Source organism: Eulemur rufifrons, chromosome 11 (assembly GCF_041146395.1).
Source record: "Eulemur rufifrons isolate Redbay chromosome 11, OSU_ERuf_1, whole genome shotgun sequence".
Lineage (NCBI taxonomy): Eukaryota > Metazoa > Chordata > Mammalia > Primates > Lemuridae > Eulemur > Eulemur rufifrons.
Window position 1 is genome coordinate 13,831,615 of NC_090993.1, and position 27,973 is coordinate 13,859,587.

Sequence of the window (27,973 nt, forward strand, 5' to 3'; positions counted from 1 at the left end):
TCAGAAGTCACCTCATAAAATCTTTCCCAAAAGGAACATGCCTACTCAGAAATCAGTGTCGTTGACTTCACATCGCAACTTCAGTTCTAGAATCTCTGCATGGACGAGAGGCTAACTTTTTTTTTTTTTTTTTTTTTTTTTGAGACAGAGTCTCACTCTGTTGCCCGGGCTAGAGTGAGTGCCGTGGCGTCAGTCTAGCTCACAGCAACCTCAAACTCCTGGGCTCAAGTGATCCTCCTGTCTCAGCCTCCCGAGTAGCTAGGACTACAGGCATGCGCCACCATGCCCGGCTAATTTTTTGTATATATATATTTTAGTTGTCCATATAATTTCTTTCTATTTTTAGTAGAGACGGGGTCTCACTCTTGTTCAGGCTGGTCTTGAACTCCTGACCTCGAGCGATCCACCCGCCTCGGCCTCCCAGAGTGCTAGGATTACAGGCGTGAGCCACCACGCCCGGCCGAGAGGCTAACTTAAACTGTGGTTACCCTGGGGGGTGGGAGGGACTCCACATCCCCCTGGGTTTAAGAGGTTGGATGTTAGAGAAGGACAGGCTCACCTCTCACTCCACAGGTGCATCTGAGGCTCGATTTACCCCGCACTTTCTGTCATTTCACTCTTTCCACTCCTTACCTACCAGGGCCCAACCAGGACTATATACTTGAGGAATTCCTCTGGGGACAAAATTTAAGGAGGTGCTAAAAAGTCTCAGTAATCAAGACAAATAATGCAAAATTCATTTTAATGCAAACTTTTTAAAAAGTCACGTTAGCAAACTAAGGCCAGCTGCTAACTGCCAGTTTTTGTAAATAAAATTCCCTGGGCTGGGATTAGGATGAGAGGCAGGATTGTGCAAGTTCAGGAGTGGAACCTGAATTTTAAAATTTGATATTTTGTTTACTGTGGATTTTTTTGCATTACTTTTTATTTTTAAAAAATTTTGCACTACAATATTTATGTCGACTATTGAGGTTTTTGTTTTGTGAACCCATAATTTTTACAACTGGGTCGAGTACCCCCGCCCAGGTCCAGTAAAAATATCTAGGAGTCAACAAAAATCTATCCCCCTTCTTCAACCACGACTCGCGAAAGAACCGGGCCGGTGCCCCCACCGCGCCCCAGGCACACACGCCCCCACCATGAGGTCGCCGTAGCGTCCGGTGAGCTTTGAGACCGTCCCTGTCTTCCCACGCGCGTGTGCCGCTTCGGCCTCTGCTCACGGGGCGACACGGCCCCTTCCCAAGCGCCCGCGTCACTGTTCGCCGGCTGCCTTCGCCACACGCCCTGCGGAACCGCGCCGGAGTCGCCCCGGCAGCCCGTCCGTGCCCCAGCCCTGTGCTCCGCGCAAGACGAGGACAGAGCGCCCCGCCCCGCCCGCCGGGGCCGCCGGCCGCCCAGCGCGCAGCCCGAGGCCCACCCTCGCGCCGGGATTCGCGCGGTCGCGTCTGCGCGCTCCGCGAGTCCGCCGGCGTGAGAAAGGGCTCGCGCCGCTCCCAAGTTCATACCAAAGTGCACGGGGGAGCGCGAAAAAGCTCCCTGAACAGCAGTGCGCAGGCGCAGCAGCGCCTCTGGCTTTCCCGAGCAGCGCTCCTGGCGGCGAGCACGGTGCTCCGCTGCCGGTGGGCGGTGGGGGGCGCTCGGAGCGTGGCGCGCGGGGTCCGGGTCACCGCCCGAGGGGTGGGGCCCGTGCGGGCCGTGCTGACGGGGATGGGCTGGGGGCGCCCGCCCGATAAGGCGGGCGACAGCCGGCGGGGAGGGGCGGGGGCCACCGCGTCCACGCCCTCCGCTCGGGGCCGGGCCGGGAGGTCCTCGGGCTCCGCGCGCCGGGCCGGCTGAGGCGCTCCGGTCGGACGCGGCGCCATGCGCATCCCCGCTGCCTGGCCGCTGTGGCTACTCGTGCCGGGGCGCCGGGCCGCCCGCGCCCCCGGCTCCCTGCCGCTGCCAGTCGGTCCGGGGCTCCTCGGAGGTGCCGGGGCCGCGCGCCGTGGGAGAAGCGGGGGTCCCGGCGGCCCGGGCGGCGGCGCGGGGCTTGCGCGGCTGCTGGGACTGTGGGCTCGGGCCCCTGGCACCTGCAGGTGCGGAGTGCTTGCCGGGCCGGGCGCTCCGCCGCCGCCGCGCTCCGGACTCCTGGGCGGTCCCGCAGCCGCTGCCCGGGCGGGGGACGAGGCCTGGCGGCGCGGGCCGGCGGCAGCTCCCGGGGACGACCGGCGGCTGCGCTCCGCGGCGGCCGGGCTCTCTGAGGCCCGGAAACTCCTGGGCCTGGCTTACCCCGAGCGCCGGAGGCTAGCAGGTAGGGCCCTCCCCTCCCCTCCCCTCCCGCCCGGCCCTCCTTCCGTCCGCCAGGCTGCGCGCTTCACCGCGCACGGAGTCCTGGGCCTGCCGAGAGGGGACACTGTCGGGGAGCCTGTCACCGCCGCGCTCTCGGGGCACTAGTAACCCCGGAGGAGGGGGTGGGATGGCTTTACAGGAACTTCGACCCTAAGTGCTGGCCAGGGAGCTCACCTCGGAGTAGCATTGTCAAGATTCCGGGTTAGCTGGGGACTCGTTGGAAGATTTGCAGTGTGTTTTGTTTTTTTGCTGACACGCATTATACAAGTGGAGCAGTAGCTCATTATTGGAATCTTTGGGTCTGTTCTGCCACCAACTTACTGGGAGCGTCTGTTTTGGTGTTGGCAGCATTCTCAGAATGAGATGAGTTTTTTTTTTCCTTTTAAAAAATTCTAGCCAAAAATATGCCTATTTTGTTATGCATTTACACGATATTAAAACCACATTTGCTTTGGGCAAGTTTATCAAGCAGTGAACAATATTTTTACAATACAAAGCAAGACAGTCTAGACAAGTCCAAGTGCTATTGACTTTCTGAATGGTGGGCAGGAAGTTAACTGCACTCTGTTCAGAACAGCCAGCGCTGCCCAGTGATCTGTAAACTATAGAAGCTCTGAGAAACTGTAGGTCATAACCCAACTAAATGATAATTGAGTAATTTTTTTAAAAAAATCCAAATGCATGTTTTTAGAAACAAAATTCAAATAAACAGAACAATTTTCTTTAGCTCCTCATTTTTAGCCATAATTGGAAGAATGTTTCAGTGTGAGGGCCTTGTAAGATCTAAAAGTTTTTGAGATTTCTCTAAATTTTCTTCCCTTCTATAAAAATTTGTGGAGCCCTCATTATGTGCTGGGCCTGGGGTTACAATGGCAGAAAAAGACTTGGTCCCTGCTCCTGCCAGGGCTTCCAGCTTAGTGGGGAGAAACGTCAATGAAATAATCACATGGCTAAAGATAAACCTGCGAGTTTAACGAAAGGGCTTTGGAAGAGGGCCTGCGAGGTTTTCAGGTGCGACACCAGAACAAATGCATTGCTTTCGAGCAGGTCCTCCTAGAGAGCGATTTGGGGTTTAGAGTAGGTGTGCCAGGCGGAGAGCAGTCAGGGTGGCAGCGTTTCATCTGCCACTGACCATGGAAGCTTAGTGGGCTTCTTGGCATCTTTGAGGTATAAAGAGAATTATTTCATTTTTCAGTTGGTTTTTTGTTTGTTTGTTTGTTTTGGAGACAGGCTCTTGCTCTGTGGCCCAGGCTGGTCTTGAACTCCTGGCCTCAAGAGATCCTCCTGTCTGAGCCTCCCAAGGTGCTAGGATTACAGGTGTGAGCCCCTGCGCCCCAGGCGAGTGTAGATTTTCATGTAAAAGATCTTTTCTTCCGTTTTCCTCTTTTAAAAGTGGAGACTAGGGGCTCTCACTGGACTGTGAGCTCCTTGAGACAGGAGCTGTGTCTCAGTCATTTTTCTGTTTCCAGTTCTTGGCATGTTTGTGGCACAGAGCAGGGACTCAGAGTGCCTTAAGTGAAGGAAAAAATGACCACACCTCCAGGCCCAGGTAGAGGCTATTAGAGACCCTGAGCACTATGGGTGTACCTGTGTGTGACTCAGTAAGTCCTGTGTGTGACTCAGTAAGTATAAGGAAATCCACTTTTGTTTCTGAAATATTAGATGTCAAGAAGGTTGTTTAGGTGCCTGCATGTGCCCAATACTGCCTGTCCTGTGACCATTGTCTGTGTCATCACATGTCCTGCCATGCTGGTATGTTGTGGGGACAACCTTACACAAGGCAGGTCTGTGCCTCTTCTTTTTATTTTGTTTACGATGAGAGTCTTGCTAAGTTGTCCAGGCTGATCTTGAACTCCTGGCCTAAGCGATCCTCCCGCTTTAGCCTCCCCAGTAGCTGGGACTACAGGTGTGTACCACTGCACCAGGCTTCTACTTCTTTTTAGTTTAAGAAGAAGAGCTATTTTGTTCTGCCAAATTAAAAAATTATGAATATATAATTTGAGGAAATAAGCCTAGGGTTGGCACAGTAATTTTTTTTTTTTTTTTTTTGCCTTTTAAACAGATAATAAATACATATTGTATGTTATGAGGAAATCTGATGAGAAGCCTTTATTAGGGCATATGATTTCCTCAGAAGTCATTGTATATATATATATTCAATGTGGATGTTGGCATTTGTGGAATTAAGAGGGAGTTAGGGGGTCATTGTTAATTTGTAATTTATCTCCTAAGAGCAGCCTCAGATGTTGGCACATCTCTTTGAAGTGCCAGAGATAAAGAACAGTTTCATGTGTGTCTGTTTTTAAGTCAAGAGACCAAAACAGAGTTGAAGAGAAGGAATTCCAGTGTTCACTTGTTAATTTTTAGAAAAACCAAGAACAAAATCCTTTTTCAAAAACACAGCTTTTCATTTGAATTACAACACTTCCATCTGTCTTTAGCAGTTTTCTGAATATGCCTGTTTAGACCGTGACCAGAAAACTTTGATAAGTAACTGGTATCAGAAACTTTTTAAACACAGCGTCTACCATTTGAAATGCTTACACATGTGAGCCGAGAGCAGCCTTGGCAGTATTTCCCTTCCTCTTCTGAAGGAACTGCTGTCTTCTAACCTGTCCCTTTGTCGTCCCCAACCCCCCCCCCCACTTTGCATGAGAATTTGCAGCTATCGTCCTACAGCTGTGGCCTACAAAGTGTCCCTAGAGTCCTTTTTCACTGATAACTCTTCATCTTATCACTTTGGCCAGAAGGAATCTTTTTACAAGATGCAGGAGCTTAAGGAGGAGCTGGTGGTGGACTGATGGGATAAGCTCTACTCCAGCAGCCCTCTTGCTGTGCCTGGCAGATAGAGGAGGCCCCAGGGCTCCCTCCAGCCCTCTTGCTGGGTTGAGGGCAGGGTCTTAGGAGTAGGCCCTTAAGGGCGCTGTGAGATCAGAGCACGGCTACTGCCTGGCGGTTCTTCGTATAGTGGGCAGGTGGGGGCAGCGTGCTTGCCCCGCTCTTCCTGGGCAGGTTCCTAGATAGACTGTACCTGCCCCCTTCTCCCCGCGTGTTCCCTGTGGAGGACTTGGGAGGGCTCCTCTCACTTCAGATACTGATCAGGGGTCATGTGGCTTGAGATCACGACCAGTCTTAGAACCGGAGCCTGCCAGTAGCTCTTGCTGAGTTTGTAGTTGCTTCATGACGGTGGACCATGAAGTGACCACACTGAATATGGCGCTGACAGCAGTGGGCGCAGTGCTTACAGTGGCTGTTCCCTAGCCAGGACGGAGGTCTGCACGGTGGAATGGGGAGGATGCGCCTTTGAAATTGGGACTGTTCCGGAGCCGTGGAAGCTGTGTTTGTGTGCTGCGGAAGTACTTCGTTTCAGAGAAAACATTAACGTTCTGTAGCTGTGCCATGAAATGTGGCTGATGGGAGTTGACTGAAGCGTAAAATACACATCAGACTCTGAAAAGACAGTAGGGCAGAAATGTGAAATCGCTTACTGATTTTATGTTGATTACCTGCGGATTATATTTTGGGTCTACTGGGTCAAATAAAATGTTATTAAAATTAATTTTACCTATTTTTTTAACATGGGAACTAGAAAAAAATGTTTCACACAGCATAAGAAAGTTTTAAATTACATAGGTGGCCGCCATGATATGTGTGTTGGACAGTGCCACAGTCCAAGGCGAGCCCCCCTGGGTTCGTGGGGCGGGTCCCCGTAACTCTGCAGGGCACGCTGACAGCATGGGCAGAGGAAGTCTGGCCTTTTACCAGACACGTGGCGACTCGCATCTTTGTTCTCCAGATCACTCCATGAACCTGAGGAGTCTCCTGAACTCTGTGAGTTTCCTCCTCTGGTCTCTTCTCATCTGTCAGCCCCTCGTGTCCTCCCTTCCTTTCCTGTCCAGCTCAGATGCTGGGTCCCTTCACTCAGCCTCCATCTCCCACACACGCTCCACTCCTGTGTTCCCTGTCACGCCCACCTGCATCCATGGAAGTGTCTCCCAGACTCTCCCAAACCCAACACGTCTAAAACGCCAGTTACCTTCCTTCTGGAAGCTACTTTTCCTCCTTTGTCCGTTGCCTCAGCAAGGGGGACTGCTGTGTGAACCTTTGGCCCAGGCCAGAGACACAGGCCATTCTGGTATGGTAAGAGTAGTAATAAAGATACTGCTTTTATTCCTTACTTACTCAATGCGGGGCGCTCTGCCAGATGCTTGACATATGTGTCTCATTTACTCCTCACAGCAATTCCATAAGGGAGGTATTATTTTTATTGCCATTTTACAGATGGAGAAACTGAGGCACAGAGAGGTAGAGTGACTCACGCAAGGTTCAATAGCTAGGTGGCAGAACTAGGGTTCTGATCCAGTCAGACCCAACTTTAGAACCAGACCTCCTAACCTGCTGCCTAAATCCAACCAGTCATCGTGTCCAGAGTCCAAGAACCGGAGTCGGGTTCTTAAAAATATCTCCAATCCCAGGCAGACACAGTGGTTCCTGCCTGTAATCCCAGCACTTTAGAAAGCCAAGGCTGGAGAATCGCTTGAGGCCAGGAGTTCAAGACCAGCCTGGGTAACATAGGGAGACCCCATCTCAACAAAAAAAAAAGTAGAAAAATTAGCTGAGCATGGTGGTGCACGCCTGTAATCCCAGCTATTTGGGAAACTGAGGCAGGAGGATCACTTCAGCCCAGGAGTTCAGGGCTGCAGTGAGCAATGATTATACCACTACACTCCAGCCTGGGTGACAGAGTAAGGCCTTGTCTCAAAAGAAAGAGGAAAAATGTCTCCAATCCTTCTCACCGTCCTTTATCCTTCTGCCCCCAACCTAGTTCACTCCAGGGGACCAGAACGGCTTTCTGTCTCCCCAGCTGTGGTTGTGCTGGCCTCTCTTTTTGCTCTGCAGCCAGAGGAGGTCATTTAAAAATGCAAATCTATCAGTCCCCAACATAAAACACTTTTAAGCCTGCCTTGCCACAAAGTCCTTATTCTGTTTTGTAACATGGAAACTATTTCTCAGGACTCATTCCTGTATACCCACAAGGCCTCTTCTCCTGCCATATCCTGCCAGCCTTTCTGCTCCCTGGCCTGCCCTGACCCCAGGTTAGGCCTGTGCCGCTGCTTCTGCTTGGCCCGTGGGAAGATTAGGAGGACAGGCTTTGTCCAGAACGTGGTCCTGTGTTATGTGGACTAGGAGACCTGGGGCGGGTTCCTTCAGCTCTCCATGCTTGTGTTTCCTCTCTGAAAAGTGAGGATAATATGAGGATTGTTGGGGGATGTCAGATGCTTCAGATGGTGGTGGGGACTCATTGTAAGTGCTGCCTTTTTAGTCCTTGAGTGACAGTGGGGATAGCTGTGCCTGTTACAACCAGATGAGTCCTATGTTCAGCAAGTGGCAGGTGGTAGGCACACTGTACAGCTTCCTCTGCGCACCCCCAAACCTCCGTCCTCTTTCCGTGAGCTACATTTCTCCCACAGCCCTTCTACCTGCATTTTAGATTTTCGTTCCCTTTCTTTTGAAGGATATTTCTTTTCATCTTTGAATGCAGTTCAAGTAGAATGAGGGTAGAATGAGGGTTCAGTGGAATGAGGGTAACATGGCTGAAGATGCCTGGCGAGAGATAACAGTGGAGGTTGCAGGCTGGGTGGGGACAAGCCAAGAGGCTTAATCTTGGTGAAAAGGTGGAGGAGAACTTCAGGAGAGCTGCGGTACACTCGTGTCTGGGGTTTGGCGTGGAGTCTGAAATAATGCTCATGGCACAAGTCTAAATTATTCACTAATATCAGAAGACAGTGATATGCAGTAAAACCTTGATTAACGAGAATCCAGCTAACCAAAAACTGAAAACATCTTTTACTTTACTTTTAACATTCAAATTGGAAAAAGAGGCAAATGGCAATAAAACAAGCTGACAATTTTTTTTTTTTTATTAAAAAGTAAAGCTGTGAAGAGGGTATCCTGGAAGGAGTTTGGATTCATCTAAATTCCTTCCTCCTTGTAATCAGCGTCATTACTGTGTAAGAACTGACTCAGAATCAGAATCATGGGGAATTTCATTCGCGACATGCAGATTCTTAGGTGGAGTCACAGCTTTGATTTAGAAAACTAGAGGAGGAGGCAGAAACGGACCTCTGTGGCACTTCACATGCATTATACTTACAGGAGTATTTGCCAAGGTGAAAGAATAGGCCAGAGAGATTAACTACTGATGAAGGACAAAAGCAGAATTTTCTGGAAGACTCCGTTAGAGCTGCCGGTTCATTGTGGCTGAGTTGTGCAGAACCTCGAGTGAGACGCTCTCCTTGTCCCTAGGACTTTTGGTCCTGCGTGGAGACTGTCATAGGAGCATGGTGCTTTGCAGCAATGCAGTGGCCCTTGGCCGGGTTTACGTTACTCAGCTGATTGTGCTTGTAGGGTTTTGAGTCAAACGCATGCACTTTCCTGGCTGCCAGATCTCACACTCCTGTGTAGGTTAGTGAAGAACTTTGGTCTGATAGACTTTTCAGCCTCCTTTGCCAAAGTTCAAATCATTCATTTATTCATACAACAAATATTGATTGAGCTCTTCCTATGTGCCTGTCACTGTAGTTAATCAGTGACACGTCAGACCAAAATCTTCTGTCCTAATGGAGAGATGAGACAGACAGTAACAATAAACAAGTGAAATATTTAGAATGTTGGGAGGTGGGGGCGTCTAGAAGACAAATGAAGAGGGAGTGTGGGGTGTTATCTGTATTTTAAGTGAGGTGGTCAGAGCAGGTCCTTTTGGGGAGGGGATATTAAAATAAAGGAGGGGCAAGAGTGAGTGTTCAAACTGTGCCCCCCTTAAAAGGCTCACATTTCTCCCAGAGCTCTGGGTGTCAGCTCAGTGTCCAGTTGGCACTGAGTTTGGTCTGCACTCTTTATTAAGATTTTATAAAAGTAATACCTTTAACTGAAGCGTTAGAAGTAGCCACACCACAAACAGAGAAGTAGTTGCTGTTTGCGGAGTGTTAGGAACTCGCGTGCCCACCTGTGAGCGTCGCGTGGACTCCGTACTGGGGCACCAGCCAGCCAGGCTCCGAATAGGTTTCTCATGGGTGATATCTGCCCACGGCACCAAACTCCAAAGGGCCCCAGCGGAAAGGAAGCCTCCCCCTCACCCTGCCCCCCAGTCACCCAGTGCCGTTCTTAGAAGGAACCTGTGGTACCTGTTTGTTATTAATCTTCCAGAGACGTTCTGTGCTTATATAAACTTGAAAAACCAACAAGTGGGCTGGGTGCAGTGACTCATACCTTAATCCCAGCAGTTTGGGAGACCAAGGCAGGAGGATCCCTTGAGACCAGGAGTTTGAGACCAGCCTGGGCCCCATCTCTACAAAAAATAGAAAAATTAGCTAGGCATGATGGTGTGCCCCTGTAGTCTCAGCTACTGGGAGGCAGAGGCAGGAGGATCACTTGGGCCCAGAAGCTTGAGGTTGCAGTGAGCTATGATCACGCCACTGCACTCTATTTGGGGCAACAGAGCAAGGCTCTATCTCAAAAAAAAAAAAAAGATGCATTCCTTTTATGAATGCAGTTATCTGTGATATGTGTTATTTCTAATTGGATTTTTCTTAATATTTTTCTTTCTGATAAGATTCTATCCCCTTTGTTCTTTAGGTTTATGAACAGTTGTATTCATATTTATTTTCATATCATGCTGATATTCCCCAAAGCAATAATATTAAGAAGGAACATATTACATGTGTAGTAGATCCCTGAAACTGCTTTCCTCCAAGTTTATTCAGAGTGTTTTGAAATGCCAGGCGTCATCAAGGGCTTTACCTGGACAGCTTGATCTCTACGCTACAGTACAGGTAGATGCCAAGGGAGAACATTGTGTGGCATGAATGGAGGAGGAACGTGACCTAAGATGAACGCCAAGGTCAAGAGCCAGGGCGGGGCCAGGACAGGGCTCCCTAGTTGGCTCAGTGTTTCCTGGTGAGGGAACGATGATCAGACCAGGAAGCTGCCTTCTCTGGCTCGGCACGATCGCTCACTTCGTACAGTCCTTGCTTGTCCGCGCCCTGGAACCATTTGGTTCTTCCTGGAGTTGGGGGTCCAGGAGCGAAAGGGAGGGACATGCTAGCACCTGAGACCGCCACCCACTCTGAAAACAGCCTCCGTGCGAGGGAAGCCTCCCGGACTCCGCACCCTCGCCCGTGTGCTCCGGCCCCCTGAGTGTGAGCCTGTGCTTGTGTTTTCCAGCTGCGGTTGGATTTCTGGCCATGTCCAGTGTCATCACCATGTCTGCCCCTTTCTTCTTGGGGAAGATCATTGATGTCATCTATACCAACCCCACTGTGGACTACAGCAGCGACCTGACCCGCCTCTGCCTCGGGCTCAGCGGCGTGTTTCTGTGTGGCGCTGCTGCCAACGCCGTCCGCGTCTACCTCATGCAAACTTCAGGTAACAGTGTCTCGTGTCGGGGGAGCGAGTCATCCTAAAGGACGCGTAGGTGTGGCAGGCTCCGAGTGCACGTGCTCCAGGCCCCGTTCTCTCCCTCTCTTCCAGCATCAGGTGGGGACAGATCCCAACGTCCGGCCAGATGTTGGGGTTGTGGATTGTTCTAGGTCAAGTGCTCTTTCTTGTCTCTTGTTTCCCACAGTTGGAGTTGAGCAGTCAGGGAAATTGCCATATGTGTCTTATGGGAGGTTTGAGGGCAGGGCCCTTGGCCATGAGGCTGGACTTCCAAGCCTTCTTCGAGGAGCTTCAGTTACCATCCCAGCTCCCGGGAGCTTCAAGGGGCTGGGACGGCAACTTGGACGGTGTTTCTGACAGGCCTCGTCGTTACGGGCCAGTAACCGCCACAGTAATGAGGGAGCCCAGGAGACCCCCCGGAAGTCTGTGGCTCCCATTTGGCTAAAAAAGTGCTCTGTGGATAATTAACCAGCTTCTGCCATCCGAGTGTTCAATACTCAACAGGTTGCCAGGGGGGAACAAAATGAGCTTTTGGAAGTAAATATAATAAAACTTTTTTGTAAATAATGATTTAAAAAATCTCTTCCCCGTGTTATATTAACTTTATCCCTGTATCCTCCCCTAGGGCCCACAGCCTGTGGTTACTAGGAGAAAAGTGGTGTTTGCCACCAGCACGCGACTGTTACCACGCCCGGGCCTGAGTTAGTCTCTCCCTGCCAGTGGCGCGGTGCTCAGCAGGGTCACACCGGCCAAGTTGCCACACAGCAGGTGGCTGCCCCTTCGCGGTAACGATGACCGTGCCCAGCGTGAGCCGGTTTTGTTTGCCTTTGCAGGTCAGCGCATCGTGAATAGGTTGAGAACGTCGCTGTTCTCCTCCATTCTGAGGCAGGAGGTTGCTTTCTTTGACAAGACCCGCACAGGAGAATTGATTAACCGCCTCTCCGCAGACACGGCACTTCTGGGGCGCTCGGTGACCGAGAACCTCTCCGATGGGCTCAGGGCCGGGGCCCAGGCTTCCGTGGGGATCAGTATGATGGTATGTCAGCCTGGTTCCCCTCGGCACCCTCCGGCCAGGGCTGGGCCTGTGCCGGGCCCCTCACGCGAGTGGCGTCGCCTCTCCCCGCGTGGCCTCCTGCACCTTCGGCTCCCCAGAATGAATGACCGTCTGGGAAACGGACTCTTGTGCTGTGGCTGGGTTTCTGGGAACAGGTAGCCAGGGTGTGAGGGCAGAGGTGCCGCGGAGCAGCGAGTCAGTCGCCTTGTTCCTGGGAGGGGAGCTCTCGGCCCTCCCAGGGCCCTTTTCCCTCCCTTAACGGGGTGGCCCCCACCTGTCCCGTCCGTTTGCTTCACTTCCTCAAGCAGCGTTTCTGTCAGCCCAGCGCTGCTGGCCCGTGGGGACCCAGTGCAGGCCACGTGTGTGACTGTCGTGTTCCAGCAGCCGTGTGTAAAACAGTAAAAAGAAGGAGATGAGATTAATTCTAATAATGTTTTGTTTAACCCAGTGTAAACCAAATATTACCATCCCAACGTGCAGTTAATATCAAAATTATTAATGAGATATTTTATATTTTTTTCATATTACAGTTGACTGTTGAACCACATGGGGGATGGGGCGCCAACCCCCGCACAGGCGGAAATCTGAGTCCTCAAAACCTTAATTGCTAACAGCACACTGCCGACTGGAAGCCTTACTTATAAACAGTCGATTGACATATGTTTTGTATGTTGTGTGTATTCTATTCTGTATTTTTACAATGAAGTAAGCTAGAGAAAAGAAAATGTTATTAAGAAAATCATAAGAGAAAATATATTTACTATTCATTAAGTGGAAATGGATCATCATAAAGGTCTTCATGCTCGGTGTCTTCTATTGAGTAGGCGGAGGAGGAAGAGCAGGCCTTGGTCCTGCTGTCTCGGGGTGGCAGAGGCAGAAGAAAATCCACATGTCAGTGGCCCACGCAGTTCAAACCCATGGTGTCCACGGGTCAACTGAATTTCAGAATATGATGTGTGTTTTATATTTATGGAACATCTCAATCCAGATGCTAAATTTTCATTGGAATTACTTGATCTATATTTAGGTTTCATGAAATGTGCAATTGCAAAAGTAGTTTTCCAGACATACTTAAAATTTGCCAACAACTGCCAATTTATTGATTACTTTGTGGACCTTCGCTCCTACCATTAAGATGTATGTTTCTGCTATCCCGAACACTCCGTTCTGCTGCCAGGGCCCTGCATTAGTCACTAGAAGGTCATTTGTTAAGCACAGAACCAGAGTGAAGGGAGGAACGTGGCTCTGGAACAATTCACCGGGGCTATGGAGAGTCCTGAGGGACTGTGCCTGGCCCGCCACAGAGGATGCCTGTTCAGTTGGTCCACTTGAGTTCAGGCCCCAGAACTGTCAGGCCTGCCCTGCTGGTCTCAGGTGTCCTGTTGGTGACCATCAGAGATAGGACCATGCTGCCCGAGGCATCCTGCTGGACTTGTCTGCTCAGAGTGGATCATTCCTAGAAGGTCCTGCTGGCCAAGCCCCTAACTGCCAGAGGGCCTTTGTCCATCTGCTCTTCCCTCTTGATGGGACACCTGAAACTCTCTCTCTCTCTCTCTCTCTCTCACTTGTTTGTTATCTCAGCCCCATCTCTCCTCTCTTCTTGCATGAAAACTCCACGAGGGTCAGTTATTGTCCAGGTGCCTAGACAGTGCTTGCTGTGCGTAGGCATTCAGTGATGACTTTGGAATGAATAAATGAATGAGTGGTTGGTTTATCCATCCACTACCTTACATTTCAGGCTGCAACTTTTCCTTAGCATTATTTAAGAGTGGCTTGTACTGATTGCACTATTTTCTGTGCAAATGATATTTGGAAGATTTTTAATAATTTGTTGAGGAGATGCTAGGACCTTTTAAAATGCAATCACAAAATTGCAGTGTTGACAGGAAAACCCACTGTTACTTCTAGAAGTTGGGTTATGCTTTGAGCAACTCCAATTGTTAGAAGCTTCTCGTTAAGTCACCAGATCCATCCTGCTGGCTTCAGTCCACTGAGCCACGAAAACAGCTCTGACTCTTCTGCTTGTTACTCGTGTCCCTCAAGTCCTCCTTCAACTGTTTGGCACGTGAGGTAGGGGTTTGGGGCAACTTTGCTGTCTTGGTCATTCCGGTGGGACACGTCACTCTGGTTGCTCAGTGCCTTGAGGTGGTCCAGACTCGAACACAGAACTCCTGGTGTGGCTGCCAGCACAGAGCAGAACAGGACTCCCTGCTGGATTCCCGTCCTGTCTCCTCTCTGTTGTTGACCTGCAGTGTCAGTCTGAGGATGAAACATTTCCATCCTTTTCCAGCAGTTGTCACTTCACTTTTACGTGACATGCTGAATACTCGTGAGGTTTTGATTAACGGTGTCTGAGAAGTTCCACCTAGACAGGATGCACAATCTGGAGATTGCACCTCCAAGCCTGCTGTTCATTTAACGCCCCCCCCCACCCCCAAACCCCTGTAGAGGGTAATGAGACTGTCTTGCCACTCTGGGTAACAAACGCCTCTTGACTTTTTGTTCTTGACAGTTTTTTGTCTCACCTAGTCTGGCCACCTTTGTTTTGAGTGTGGTGCCTCCAATGTCCATCATTGCTGTGATTTATGGACGCTATCTACGGAAACTGACCAAAGTCACGCAGGATTCCCTGGCTCAAGCCACTCAGGTAAAGACCCCTTCCCGCAGTAGAATGGGCTCAGAGCCCAGGTACCAGACGGCAGAACCTGAGGAATGTGCTGAGGCTTTTTGATAAAATACCTTCCTTTGCTCACTTTCGGCCCCAAGATCCAGAAACCTGAACTCCTCTACCTTCTAGATTATATTTCTACCCATATCTCAAAGTAGAACCAACTTGACTGAATGTTATATGAAGTTCTCATTTCTTACCATCGCTATTTTTTTTTTTTTTTTTTGAGTCACAGTCTCGCTGTGTTGCCCAAGCTAAAGTACAGTGGCATGATCACAGCTCACCACAGCCTCATACTCCTGGGCTCAAGCAATCCTCCTACCTCAGCCTCCCGAGTAGCTGGGACTATACTGTGCCCAGCTAATTTTTCTATTTTTTATAGAGACGGGGTCTCGCTCTTGCTCATTTTGGTTTCAAACTCCTGAGCTCAAGCGATTCCTCCTGCCTCAGCCTCCCAGAGTGCTAGGATTACAGGAGTGAGCCACCACACCCAGCCATCATCAGTATTTCTTACAGGACAAAAAAGTTAAACTTGTTTTGAAAATAGTTACTGGATGAAAGTGTGACTTTCATTAATTTAATAAAGCTAGTTTTGCATTGCTGTGCAATATTGTCTTTCAAAAAATTAAAAATAACATATTTTCACATTACAAAAGCCATACATGTTTATCATTGAAAAATATGCAAATGCAAAGAGAAAGAACAAAACACATAATCCTGTCTTACAGAGTTAACATTATCAGGATTTGGGAGTCTAACGTTTTATCTTTTTCTCTGCATGAAAATATATTTCTATATCTACCTACTCTCCTATTTTTCTACCTACCTATATATGTGACATGTATAGGTATAGATATTTTTTCCCCAAAAATAAGATTTTTCTGTATGCTCTGCTTTGTCACCTTTTTTTTTTCTGCTCTCTCACCCAGGCTGGAGTACAGTGGCATGATCATAGCTCACCGCAGCCTCAAACTCCTGGGCTCAAGCGATCCTCCTGCCTCAGCCTCCCATGTAGTTGGGACTACAGGCATGAGCCCCCACACTCGGCTAATTTTTCTATTTTTTGTAGAGATTGGGTCTTGCTATGTTGCTCAGGCTGGTCTCGAACTGCTGGCCTCAAGTGATCCTTCTGCTTTAGCCTCCCAAAGTGCTGGGATTACAGGTGTGAGCCACTGTGCCTGGCCTCATTTTTTTTTTTTTTTTTACTTAGTCACGTATCAAGAGTGGCTTTTCATTGATAGTATCTTTAAAAAGAGAACCCCATTTAAATTTTGCTTCCAGAAACTCTCAAAATGTTGCCCTCTTCCCCATGAAATGTATTTATTATTCTCCCAGCTAGCTGAGGAACGTATTGGAAACGTGAGAACTGTTCGAGCTTTTGGGAAAGAAATGACTGAAATAGAGAAATATGCCAGCAAAGTGGACTACGTGATGCAGTTAGCAAGGAAAGAGGCGTTTGCTCGGGCTGGCTTCTTTGGAGCAGTAAGTAGATGATTTTGGAGAGTTAAAAGGGCAGATGTTACGATGGTGAGAGAGTTTCATTCTGTGTCTCTTGTCATGAGTAGAAAATAATTTCATCCTACTTTAAGACTAAGAATGACTTTCTTTAAACTATTGTTGTGAAAGAGAAGGAAAACAAGTAAATGTCAGTAGAGAAAAGTCGATGCATGGTGAGATCAGTCACTGATTCTCAAAGTGTGGTCCAGACCAGCTGCATCGGCGTCACTGGGGGACTTGTTGGCCTTGCCCACACTCAGACCCACCCACATCTACTCATCAGAAACTCCAGGCTGGAGCCAGCAATCTATTTTAATGGGTCCTCCAATCATCCTTCTTTTAAAAATTTTTTTTGAGACAGAGTCTCACTATGTTGCCCAGGCTGGAATGCAGAGGCTGTTCTCAGGTGCGATCAGAGTGCACTGCAGCCTCGAACTCCTGGGCTCAGGGAGCCTCCTGCCTCAGCCTCCCGAGTAGCTGGAGCTCCAGGTGTGCGCCAACATGTCTGCTCTACCATTCTGATGCAGGTCTGAGACCTACTGAGGAGTAATTGAAATAGAAAATCGCCGTGAGGGCAAATTCTTGATATGTTTAAACTGGAAATAACTTTTGAGATGATTCACTTATTGCCATGATTAACAGATAAAGAAACAGTAGCCCAGAGAATGGTACCCTTACCAGAGACCACACCTAGCAAAGGTAAAAACAGGTCACAAATACAGGACTTTAGAACATCTCATTATAATCTATAAATACATACTAATAGATATTTATTTATTTCCTCTAACTAGGTAAGGAATCTTAAATACTATTTTTTTCCTTTGCAAACTGTGTAGATTGAGTAAAATGGGAATCTGATAGGTTACATAGTTTCTAGGTTTTCATGGGGATGAGATTATTTTATTTAATATTGCAATATTTCAAAAGTATTTTTTATTAAAAATTCAGGTGAGATTTAATATTTTGGGGAAATCTTGCTGTGACAGTTAATTGCAAAAAGGACATTATAGGTCATGTTCCTGCTTTTTGCAGTCTAGGTTTTTGGCTCCCGTCTGACTTGTGTTTTCTTCCTTCAACAGACCGGGCTGTCTGGAAACCTGATTGTGCTTTCTGTCCTGTACAAAGGCGGGCTGCTGATGGGCAGTGCCCACATGACCGTGGGTGAACTCTCTTCCTTCCTCATGTATGCTTTCTGGGTCGGAGTAAGCATTGGAGGTATATGATTTAAATAGGCTTGGGGAATCACAAATTAAAAATCAGGGTATCATTTCTGAAATAGAAACTCAACTTTTACATTACTCTACCTCTCATCAACTGACTTGGAATGAAAAAAACATTTCCTAGAATGTTATCATTCCAACTGGGCTTTCAAAGATGAAATAAAATGAGTGGGACCCTCCTGCACAGGGTTGGGAAGTTTGGTATCTTTACAGGCCTGCCGTAGCTCAGTGTCACTCTGGAGCAATGTGTTCCAGCCTGCGCGCTGAGACAGTCTGTTTGCTTGCTCACAGACGCAGGAGGAGGGTGGTGCTGAGCACGTGTGGACGCAGAAACCCACAGTTTCATGTTTGGAAAATCACTGGGGAATAAAATTCCCTTTGTATGATACAAAGTTAACCATAGTTAACACCAGTGAATGTTCGAAAAATATTTATGGGTTAGAAAGTGCATGAAACAGACTTCCTCTGTAGCATTATGATTTTAATTCGATGGTTGATTAGTATGGCTATAAGTATTTTTCAATCCCCTGATCAAACATTAAGTCCTTATTAGAAATTAATGAAATTGGAGAGGAGAAGCCAAAGGAAAACTAGGGTATGAGACAGAGAGAACTCTGACTATTGATTCCTACGCAGCTGCCTCATATCATTTCTTAAACGCGACAGATTTTATATTAAAAGCAAGTTACTGTCACTGCTCCCAGAGGGACGGGTGCAGCCACGGCCACTCGCTGGTGCTGGTGACGGACATGTGTGTGGTTCTGCTTTTCGTCCTAGGTCTGAGCTCTTTCTACTCGGAGCTGATGAAAGGACTGGGCGCAGGGGGGCGCCTTTGGGAGCTCCTGGAGAGAGAGCCCAAGATGCCTTTTAACGGTGGGTCTGAAATGGGATTGTTCTTTGCTGGGATTGAACAAACGTGACTTTGGACGATTAGACCAGCTCCCTGCCCTGCCTGAGAAGCATGAGCCACAACGGGGACGTGGTCCATGCCACGTGGCAGGCAAGGGGTGAGGTTTCCTCTGAGAGGGGGTGAGGGAGGACGGCTGCAGGGGCACTGTTGTGGGCCTGACCACATAGTGTGGTGCCCGCCGTGCACCTCTCTGCAGCTGCCTGTGCCCACCAGTGGCAGGACTGAAGCCAGTGCAGTCCAGGGGCGTGAATAGGAAGGACCCCAGGCTGAAATTCCTCAGTGATTCTGACATCTGCATGGAGAGTTTGGGTGGGAAGAGGGGAGGAGGGATCATACAGATAAAAGCCTCTACATTTCTTGGCGTTTTAGGGCAGGGTGCGGGGTGCTAGTACAAATTGGCAAGAGCCATCTCCTTTATCAGTGACCGCCCTAGAGCAGTGGGGCCCGGACCAACCAGCTAGGACCCAGGGGAAGTGGCTGTGAGTAGTAAACAGTCCCAACAGCTTACCGATTCCTAGGACATTGTTAGGTGGCCCCAGGTCAGGAAGTAAGACCCCGATGCTCTTCAGTGTGATGGCCCGTAAGAAGCAAGCCCAACTCAGAGAGAGGCTGAACAGTGTCTCCCAAGTCAGCAGCAAGGTGATATGGGGCAGAGCAGACCTCTGATCCCCTCCAGGGGTGTGGCTCTTGTGCACCACTTCCTGTTCATCACCGTTCTTTCAGAACGTTTCTGCGGGGCAGATAAAATCAACTCGGGACCGGGGGAGCTATGCAGAGGCAGTGGCATAGGGGGAAGGCCACCGGGTTTGGACCGACTGCTCCAAAGGTGGATCTTAACGCTACTGCTTGTTAGCTTGGGCAAGCTGTTGCCTGTTGCGGTCCTCGTTAGTAAATCGGAATTGTGATTTCTACCTGTCAGGACTGTAAGGATCAAGGCTGTGGATGTATAGTATATTGCCATAGCAGGTGCAGATCGGCACGTGGTGAGCATTTGGACGGAGACCTGCTTTCTCGCTTGCCCACAGGGAGTTCGTGTTCTAGGACTAGCAGTGGGCGGGCCTCCTTCCGTAGGCAGAGAAGTAGGAGAACTGAGTTCAGCTGGGAATTTGATTTTTGCTTTAAGTAACTAATATTTCACCTTATGTTTCAGAGGGGGTCACCTTAAATGAGAAGAGCTTCCAGGGAGCTTTGGAGTTTAAGAATGTGCATTTTGCCTACCCAGCTCGCCCAGGGGCGCCCGTGTTTCAGGATTTCAGCCTTTCTATCCCATCAGGCTCTGTCACGGCGCTGGTGGGCCCAAGTGGTTCCGGCAAATCAACAGTGGTTTCCCTCCTCCTGCGGTTGTATGACCCCGGTTCTGGTAAGCGGCTAACCCTGCTGGGCCCAGGGAGAGGGTCCAATTACTCAGACACCTTCCACTGTGAGAGTGTTACGTGCCAGGGGGTTTCTTCCTGGGACAGAAATCCCTCCAACAGAAGGTGTCACTTGTAGGGGTGTGACAGCTCCTGCAGAGGCCTGCCAGGCATTTTGTATTGTTTTGTGTCCCACCTCTTCAAGTCCAGAGTGACTCCCTGAATTCCACCTCCTGCCTCCCGTGCTGGTGTGTCCTTCTGACGTGAGCTGTCCTGCGGGTGAGGCCGTGCTCGGCAGCCCAGAAAAGGTGCCCCCTGTGCTGCTGGACACCCCGCCCGCCAGCCTGGGCTTGCTGGGTGCAGGAGCTGCGGGGAGCTGCGGGGAGCCTCTGCCCGAGGCCCGCTCTGTCGCCAAAGTGCGGTCATTTGACAGTTAGGGATCCACGTCTGCGCGGCTGCTCCACTGGGAGTATTTTGAACTAGTAGGGATTTTCGTAATAGATTTTTCTCATTCTGGATTTTATTTTATTTTTAACCGGATTATAGCATCTTTAAGAACAGAGAGCACATTATTTTACTTCTTTATATTCTACCTGGAGTAGATATTCTGTGTATACTGATTTGGTTTTGGATTGAGAAAACAAGAGGTGTTTTACTAAAAATCAAATCATGAATTAATTTAATTTGCTTAATGAATTAATTTATTTTTACAGACAGGGTTTCACTCTGTCACCCAAGCTAAAGTGCAGTGGCCCGCCCGGATCATGGCTCTTTGTAACCTCAAACTCCTGGGCTCAGGTGACGCTCCTGCCTCCGCCTCAGTGATCCTCTGGAATTACAGGCATGAGCCACCATGCCTGGCCTAAATCATGAATTGAAAAAGAATGTTTTATGTCTTTGTGTTTGTGCTTTTTGGTTAAAACGTAATATGAGAACCAGTTGTGTGTCAGATAATTATTTGGCTTGTAAATCCTGACCCAGGGAATCACCACCTGGGTTAAAATGGCTTTTATCTACACTGTTTGCCTCTGGAATCACTGTCTCGATTCACTATTGACTTGCTACATAAAATTCTCAGTTTAAAAAAATCTGAAGGCCAGACATGGTGGCTCACATCTGTAATCCCAGCACTTTGAGAGGCCAAGGTGGGAGGATCACTTGAGGCCAGGAGTTCGAGACCAGCCTGAGCAAGAGCGAGACCCCATCTCTACTAAAAAATAGAAAGAAATTATCTGGACAACTAAAAATATATAGAAATAATTAGCCGGGCATGAGGGCACATGCTTGTAGTCCCAGCGACTCGGGAGGCTGAGGCAAGAGGATCCCTTGAGCCCAGGAGTTTGAGGTTGCTGTGAGCTAGGCTGATGCCACGGCACCCTAGCCCGGGCAACAGAGTGAGACTCTGTCTCAAAAAATAATAATAACAATAAATACATAAATAAAAGCTCTGCCACAGTATTGATTGGATTCTTAGTTGCAGATAACAGATTCCCCTTAGACTAAGTTTATGCAGAAAGGGATATTTTAAAAAGTAATATAAGTGCTCAAACCCACTGGCAGGGTTGACAAAATCAATTCTAGACTGAACTTCCAGCAAACGTCCCAGAACTTCACCCGAGAACCAGGCCTTCAAGGTAGCTGCGGACGCTGGCGTGGGCAGGAAGCTGCAGCGTTAGGCGGCCACTGTCATGGGTGCCAGTGTCAGAACTGTGCCGCCTCTGCCAGTCATTTGTGCCAGCAAGTGGACGCCTCATGGCCTGGCCCTCTCCTGTGTCATTCTCTGCTGAACCAAGGCTTTGCACAAGCGCGTCTCATCGGTGGGCTCCTAAGTCACTTGAGGGGCTCTGGGGTGCAGGAGGACGAACTGGGTGGAGGAACGAGGTGAGAAAGTCACCTGACCAGTGTAGGTAGACAACAGACTTGCACAATCCAGAAAGGCCCTTTTAGCTCTGAAATTCCGTGAAACATGATGGTTTTAGATTCCATTTGGAGATTTTGAGTATATTTTTAATCTTTAATAAATTGAGTCTGAAATTTTTCCACTGGATCGTTTCTGTGTTAGTCATCGGCCCCATGATGCTCAGTGACTCTTTTCTTTCCTCTCTACAAGGAACTATCAGTCTTGATGGCCATGACATCCGTCAGCTAAATCCAGTCTGGCTGAGATCCAAGATTGGGACGGTGAGTCAGGTAAAAAGAAAGGCTGCCGTTTCTATTTCACTTTCTTTTACAGTTGCTTTTATTCACTTTTTTTCCTGGTCTTGAGCTTCTCAAGAGAGAAGGAATGGAAGTTTTCCACATGTATCAGACTCACCTCACATGGTGGGTTGTGTAGGTTTGCAGATGGCGCTGTTCCCTGGAAAACCCTGAACACTTGAACCAGTCAGAGCATTGACTTGTTAATCAGCAGCTGCAGGCTGATGTCATTAGGTCATGAAAGGCTTTTACTGACTCTGACTCTTCTCCAATTCCATTTTCATCCCCAGCCACAGTCTGCCGTTCTGCATAATGAGTTTCAGGGAGAAGCCACCAAAGACCATGGCAAGAGCCAGAGTCCTGTTGCAAAGAAGTCGCAGACTTCAAAGCAGAATGTTAATGCAATGTGGTCTCTTTGACGAGGCTGATTCCATAAGACCATTTGGAGCAGGGAAATGTGGCCACCGCTGTTGTTATTTTTATTGCCAATCTGTGCCCATGGCCGACAAACTGAGCCTCTCGCATGTCTGAGCCTCTGTAGTGAGCTCACCCTCACCCCCCTTAACTAGGGGAGGGCAGTGGGCAGGGACGGGGTGCTCAGTAGCGTGGGCACATTAACAGTGTGCATTGTTAAGGATGGAGAGAAGAGGCTGGACGTTTGCTTGCTTTTTAGAACTCCTTCCCAGGGTTCACGTTCAGAGGTCGCATTCCCATCTGGTTTGTAAGCAGTTCAGAAAGTGACAGATAGAGATGGCCTCCCCCTTCGTCCCCAGGGGAAGGCAGGCAGATGGACTTGGGGTCGTCCAGCGCCTTGCAGTTCCTGAGTGAGAGGACTCGCGTTTACGAAGTTCCTACCGTGTGCCAGGCACCTTGCCGGCACCTGTCACCGGTTCTCATGGCCTGCAGGGCACGGAGAACTACAGATGAGAAAATCAGTCCCATTTATGGTAAAACACGAGTTCTTAAAAAGTCTGCTGGGCAAATTTATGGAGCATGAGGAAGGAGAACCAAGAAAATAACACTTTGATAGTTTCTGGGATTTGAGTACCGTACTGAGTTCCGCTCCGTTTGGTAGACACGGTGGAAGTTTGTTTTGGAATTTGTGACAAGTAAGTTTCACTTCCACTTGGCAGGAACCCATTTTATTTTCTTGCTCTATCGCTGAGAACATCGCTTATGGTGCCGACGACCCTTCCTCGGTGACCGCCGAGCAGGTGGGGAGAGTGGCTGAGGTGGCCAACGCGGACGCTTTCATTCGGAACTTCCCGCAAGGGTTCAACACTGTGGTGGGAGAAAAAGGCGTTCTCCTCTCAGGTGTGTTTTTGTCACTGCTTTGCATTAATAGCAAAAACCGTGCCCTCCAAAGAACTCTCCAAACATTTCCATATTGCAATATTATTTTCCTTCTTTTTTTCTTCTTATCTTTTTTTTTTTCTTTTTTCCAGAGACAGGGCATTGCTCTGTCACCCCGGCTGGAGTGCAGTGGTGGGATCATAGCTCACTGCAGCCTCAGCGTCCTGGGTGCCAGCGTCCCTCCTGCCTCAGCCCCCTGGGTGGCTGCATTGCAGCCGTGCGCCACCACGCCTGGGTCACAGAAAATTTTAAACAAAAAGGTTTTAAGCTTACTGTGTATGATTTTTCTAAACTGAAGGCAGTTTAAAAGGGATGTTATTATCACCAAAAATGGAATTTGGTTTTATAAAACAACATAAACTGAGAGGAGTGAGCCCTCTGACACTGTCCGAGTGTGACTTGGGAGAAGCGTCCCTGGAGGAAGGGAGGGAGGGAGGATGGTGAGACACAGATGGGGACGGAATCACCAAGACTTCTGCCGTGTCCTGCCCACCTCCCCCCAAACCCACCCTCAGTTTGCTTGCTTGCTTTAGTAGAATTTGAGTTTAAGAAAAGAGTAGCTTACTCTGTTTGTAAGCTCCAGTTTCATACACGCACGCATACACACACACACACACACACACACACACTACCATATGTGCCTTTAAGCAGGGAAAAGAAGAGAACATGGTGAGAATGGCACGTATGAAGAATAGGTGCTGCGGAGCGGAACACAGAATGCGTTCCCCATCCCAGCATCACTGGTGCCCTTTGCTCCCAGATGTTTCCAGCACCCTTGGGAATCCTCCGAATATCTTGAGTCTCTAGTTTCCCTACTACATTGGATACTCTGTTAGGGAAAAGGTATGTGTAGTGATTAAAAGCATAGCCCTGGCTGGGTGTGGTGGCTCACACCTGTAATCCTAGCACTCTGGGAGGCCGAGGCAGGAGGATTGCTTGAGGTCAGGAGTTCGAGACCAGCCTGAGCAAGAGCGAGACCCCATCTCTACTAAAAATAGAAAGAAATGACCTGGACAGCTAAAAATATATATAGAAAAAAATTAGCCGGGCATGGTGGCACATGCCTGTAGTCCCAGCTACTCGGGAGCCTGAGGCAGGAGGATCGCTTGAGCCTAGGAGTTTGAGGTTGCTGTGAGCTAGGCTGACGCCACGGCACTCACTCTAGTCCGGGCAACAAAGTGAGACTCTGTCTCAAAATAAATAAATAAATAAATAAAAAGTAAAAGCACAGCCCTGGCTAAGCGTGGTGGCTCACACCTGGAATCCTAGTACTCTGGGAGGCAGGAGGATCCCTTGAGATCAGGAGTTCGAGACCAGCCTGAACAAGAGCAAGACCCCGTCTCTACTAAAAATGGAAGAAATTAGCTGGGTGTGATGGCGCATGCCAGTAGTCCCAGCTACTGGGGAGGCTGAGGCAGGAGGATCACTTGAGCCCAGGAGTTGAGGTTGCTGTCAACTGTGATGACGCTACTGCACTCCAGCCCAGGCAACAGAGAAAGACTCCAAAAAAAAAAAAAGCATAGCCCTTCATATTTTTAAAAAGCCATAGCCCTTTACACTGTGTAGGTTCAGATTGTGGCTCCACTGCTTATCACCTGAGACCTTGGACATGTTACTTTGTGCCTCAGTTTATCATCTGTAAAGTGGGAATAATTATATAGTGTCTACCTCATAGGATTTTTTAAAAAGATTAAATGAGATAATACATGTACTGCATTTAGAAAATGCCCGGTATATGGGAAATCCTCAATTAGTGTTAGTCACAACTGTTACTAATTTTGAGATCAATGGGGAGATGATATTTTTAAAAAATGGGTTTCTGTTCTGTGGGTCTCAGCTATGGCTAAGTGGAAGAAATTACCATCAGATTGCCATATGGCTCATCAGAAAAGCCTATTATCAAGAATTTTTGTTAAGGTTTTTTTTAAAAAAATTGTCTTTGTCAGGTGGGCAGAAACAGCGGATTGCAATTGCCCGTGCTCTGCTTAAGGTAAGCCTGGAGCCACTTGGCTGGGTTTTTTGTCCTGTTTTTACTGGGGACCTCGTCATTTGTATTTACTGTTTGTCTTCTTTTTCTTTATTTTGGAGGGGGAGGGTAGGTATATGGGTGACAGTTATGGGAAAAGATAAATTGGGAGTTCGTCGAGTGCACGTTGTCTAAATTTAACAGGTATCTCCTGTGCTAAGATTGTCCGAGGGAGAAAACTTTTAACACATGGACCCTCCGTCAAGAAGCGTATCCTCTAATAGTGGAACAGTGGTTATTAACTCAGAATATCAAACAGTGCAAGTATCCACATTTGCATAATCTGTAATCACCTGCTACGTGGAATAGTGCAGAGCTGAAGGCCTTGGACAAGGCTCCTTAGAGGAGAGGAAGGAGCCGTTTTAGCTGGAAGTCAGACGTTCTGTCTTTAAGGGAAGGATAGCCTTCCCCTTTGTTATGTAACTATTCTCCTCAGATTTATAGGTGATTTTTTGTAAAGCAGCTTTATTGAAGCATAATTTACATACCATAAAATTCACCCATTTTAAATGTACTTTTCAGTGATTCTTAGTAAATTTACGGAGTTGGTTATACCCACAATCCAATTTTAGAACATTTCTAGAAATCACCCCCAGCAAGATCCTTCACGCCCATTTGCGATCTTGCCCCTTCCCAGCCCCCGGATGCCACAAATCCACTTCCCGTCTGTCTAGATTGGCTTTTCTGGACATTCAAATAAATGGAACCAGATAGATGGAATAGAACCTATGGCTCTAGCTTCTGTTACTTAGTAGAGGCAAAATGTTTCCGAGGCTTCTCCACTTTGTGCCTTGTGTCAGCACCTCCTTCCTTTCTGAGGCCGAGTCGGGGGCTGCCCCCTATTTGTTGATCCATTCAACGGGTGATGAGCATTTGGGTCATTTCTAGTTTGGGGCTATTGTGAATAACATAGGAATGAATGGTATCCACCTTCTGGGGGGAATGTATGTTTTAGTTTCTTGTGGGTAGAGCGAAATCCTAGGCAAAGCCAGAATTTAATGTGTTATCTATATCAGCTTACTCTTATTTTTTTTTCTGTTTTTATGTGTTAGTTTGATAGTTGTAAATAAACTATAAGCAAGACCTGAGAGTTTTAGACTGTATCTCACTCATTGTAGATTCCTATCTCACACTATCGGTTGATTGACCAGCAGGATAAAACTATGCTGTAAACAGTATCTGGTCAGATGATTACTGTGAGAATAGTTTAAAATCGGCTATAACTCTTCCATGTGTATACTTAACCAAGACACTTTTGAGTGTGTGTTTTTCTTTTGTTGCAACAGCTTTATTGAGATATAATTCACATACTACTTGATTTAACCATTTAAAGAATACAATTCAGTGGTTTTTAGTGTTTTCGGAGTTGTGTATCCATCATGACAATCAATTTTAGAACATTTTCACGACCCTCGGCCCGAGACCCTCTACCCGTTAGCAGCCCTCCGCACACCTCCCTTACTTCCCCCGTTAGCCCCAGTAACCACCAGTCTGCTCTCTGTCTCCATAGATGTGCCTGCTCTGGACATTTCACGTAAATTAAATCATGCAACATACAGTCCTTCGGTCTGGCTGCCTTCACTTAGCATAATGTTTCCAAGGTCCACCCTCACTGTGGCATGCGTCAGAATTTCATTCCTTTTTATTGCTGAGAGCTTGTGTTTTCCTAATAAAATTATTTTTTCTTTTCTTTTGATTTTTTTGTCCTTTAGAATCCCAGAATTCTTCTCCTAGATGAAGCAACCAGGTGAGGCCATCTTCATAAAATATGTAATTGTGTTAAACCAAATTCTTCCTTCACCAAAAGCTTTCGGTTCTGTACGTCCAAGTGATACAGCTGAAAACACGTTTTCCCCCTTTATTTAAAGTGATGGAGTCTGAGTCAGTAATGGCCGGTGAGAGGCAGTGGGCAGACCGGGTCAGGAGTCGGGGGTTCTAGTTGCGATTCAGACGTGCATGTGATGAAGCCCCAGTCACTCTGTGACCAGCCACCGCACAGCATGTTTTTCTACTTACGTCACCGTGTAGTTTTATGGAGATCAAGGAGTCCCAAGCTTCTTTCTCATAGGATCTTTAGCCCAAGCTGTTGAAATTCTGACCATAGCAAAAATTCACTGCTTGTGAGGGGCCACCGTGCATGTGTCGGGAAGCCCGTGCGTATGCGGTATGCGTGGCGCTGACGTCTCTTGCTCTCTTGCGTGTGTTCCTGTGTCAGCGCGCTGGATGCCGAAAACGAGTACCTTGTCCAGGAAGCTCTGGACCGGCTGATGGAAGGAAGAACAGTGTTAATCATCGCCCATCGGCTGTCCACCATTAAGAATGCTAACATGGTTGCTGTTCTTGACCAGGGAAAAATTACCGAGCATGGGAAACACGAAGACCTGCTTTCAAAACCAGATGGGATGTACAGAAAACTAATGAACAAACAAAGTTTTCTTTCCGCGTAAAGAAGCAATTACTGGTAAATTGAATATGAGAGACTTTAAAGCAAAGCAGTGCTTTTGCGGAAGAGAAAACTTAAGAGACTGTATGAAATCTATAAATCATACATCAAGTTATTCGAAATATGCCTATTTTTCCAAAGCGTGTAAAATATTGTTTTGAAATGTACCTGTTCACAAAAAACTTTTTATTCAGAGTTTTAATAATTGTAACTTTCTAAACGTCTATAGCACTGAAGTAATTTTCAGGTTTTGTACTTTTTCGTTGGAATATTTGAATTAAAATAGCACGGCACCTCATTTCCTTTTGCCTGCTGTTAAAGGTTGAAGCTTTTGTCAAATGACGACTTTTAAAAGGGAATTATAAATAAAAAGCCTAATTATTTTAGGCCAGTTTACCAATCACTGTGGAATTCTTTGGTAGTAGTCCACCTACTTTGAGTCTAATTTTACCGGGTAGAGTAATAGAAAATGAACATCTAGCCCCTTTGT

General features: G+C 47.9%; 1 protein-coding gene across 3 annotated transcripts; it reads left to right on the plus strand.

Annotated features, from left to right (window-relative positions):
- The first annotated feature begins 1,753 nt into the window (after positions 1-1,753).
- ABCB10 (ATP binding cassette subfamily B member 10) lies at positions 1,754-27,953 on the plus strand. 3 transcript variants are annotated; one of them, XM_069484581.1, is made up of 13 exons: positions 1,755-2,290; positions 10,552-10,752; positions 11,598-11,800; positions 14,331-14,465; positions 15,822-15,968; positions 17,063-17,198; positions 17,981-18,076; positions 19,264-19,473; positions 21,576-21,655; positions 22,795-22,975; positions 24,961-25,004; positions 26,753-26,787; positions 27,256-27,953. In XM_069484581.1, exons 1-13 carry the CDS (start codon positions 1,861-1,863, stop codon positions 27,485-27,487), a joined length of 2,130 nt encoding a protein of 709 aa, XP_069340682.1. In that variant the 5' UTR covers positions 1,755-1,860; the 3' UTR covers positions 27,488-27,953. The 3 variants fall into 3 exon arrangements, with proteins under 3 accessions (XP_069340684.1, XP_069340683.1, XP_069340682.1); XM_069484583.1 differs by lacking the exons at positions 26,753-26,787; positions 27,256-27,953 and adding an exon at positions 26,551-26,735 and having other exon boundaries at positions 1,754-2,290; XM_069484582.1 differs by lacking the exons at positions 26,753-26,787; positions 27,256-27,953 and adding an exon at positions 25,185-26,524 and having other exon boundaries at positions 1,754-2,290.
- Positions 27,954-27,973: the final 20 nt, after the last annotated feature.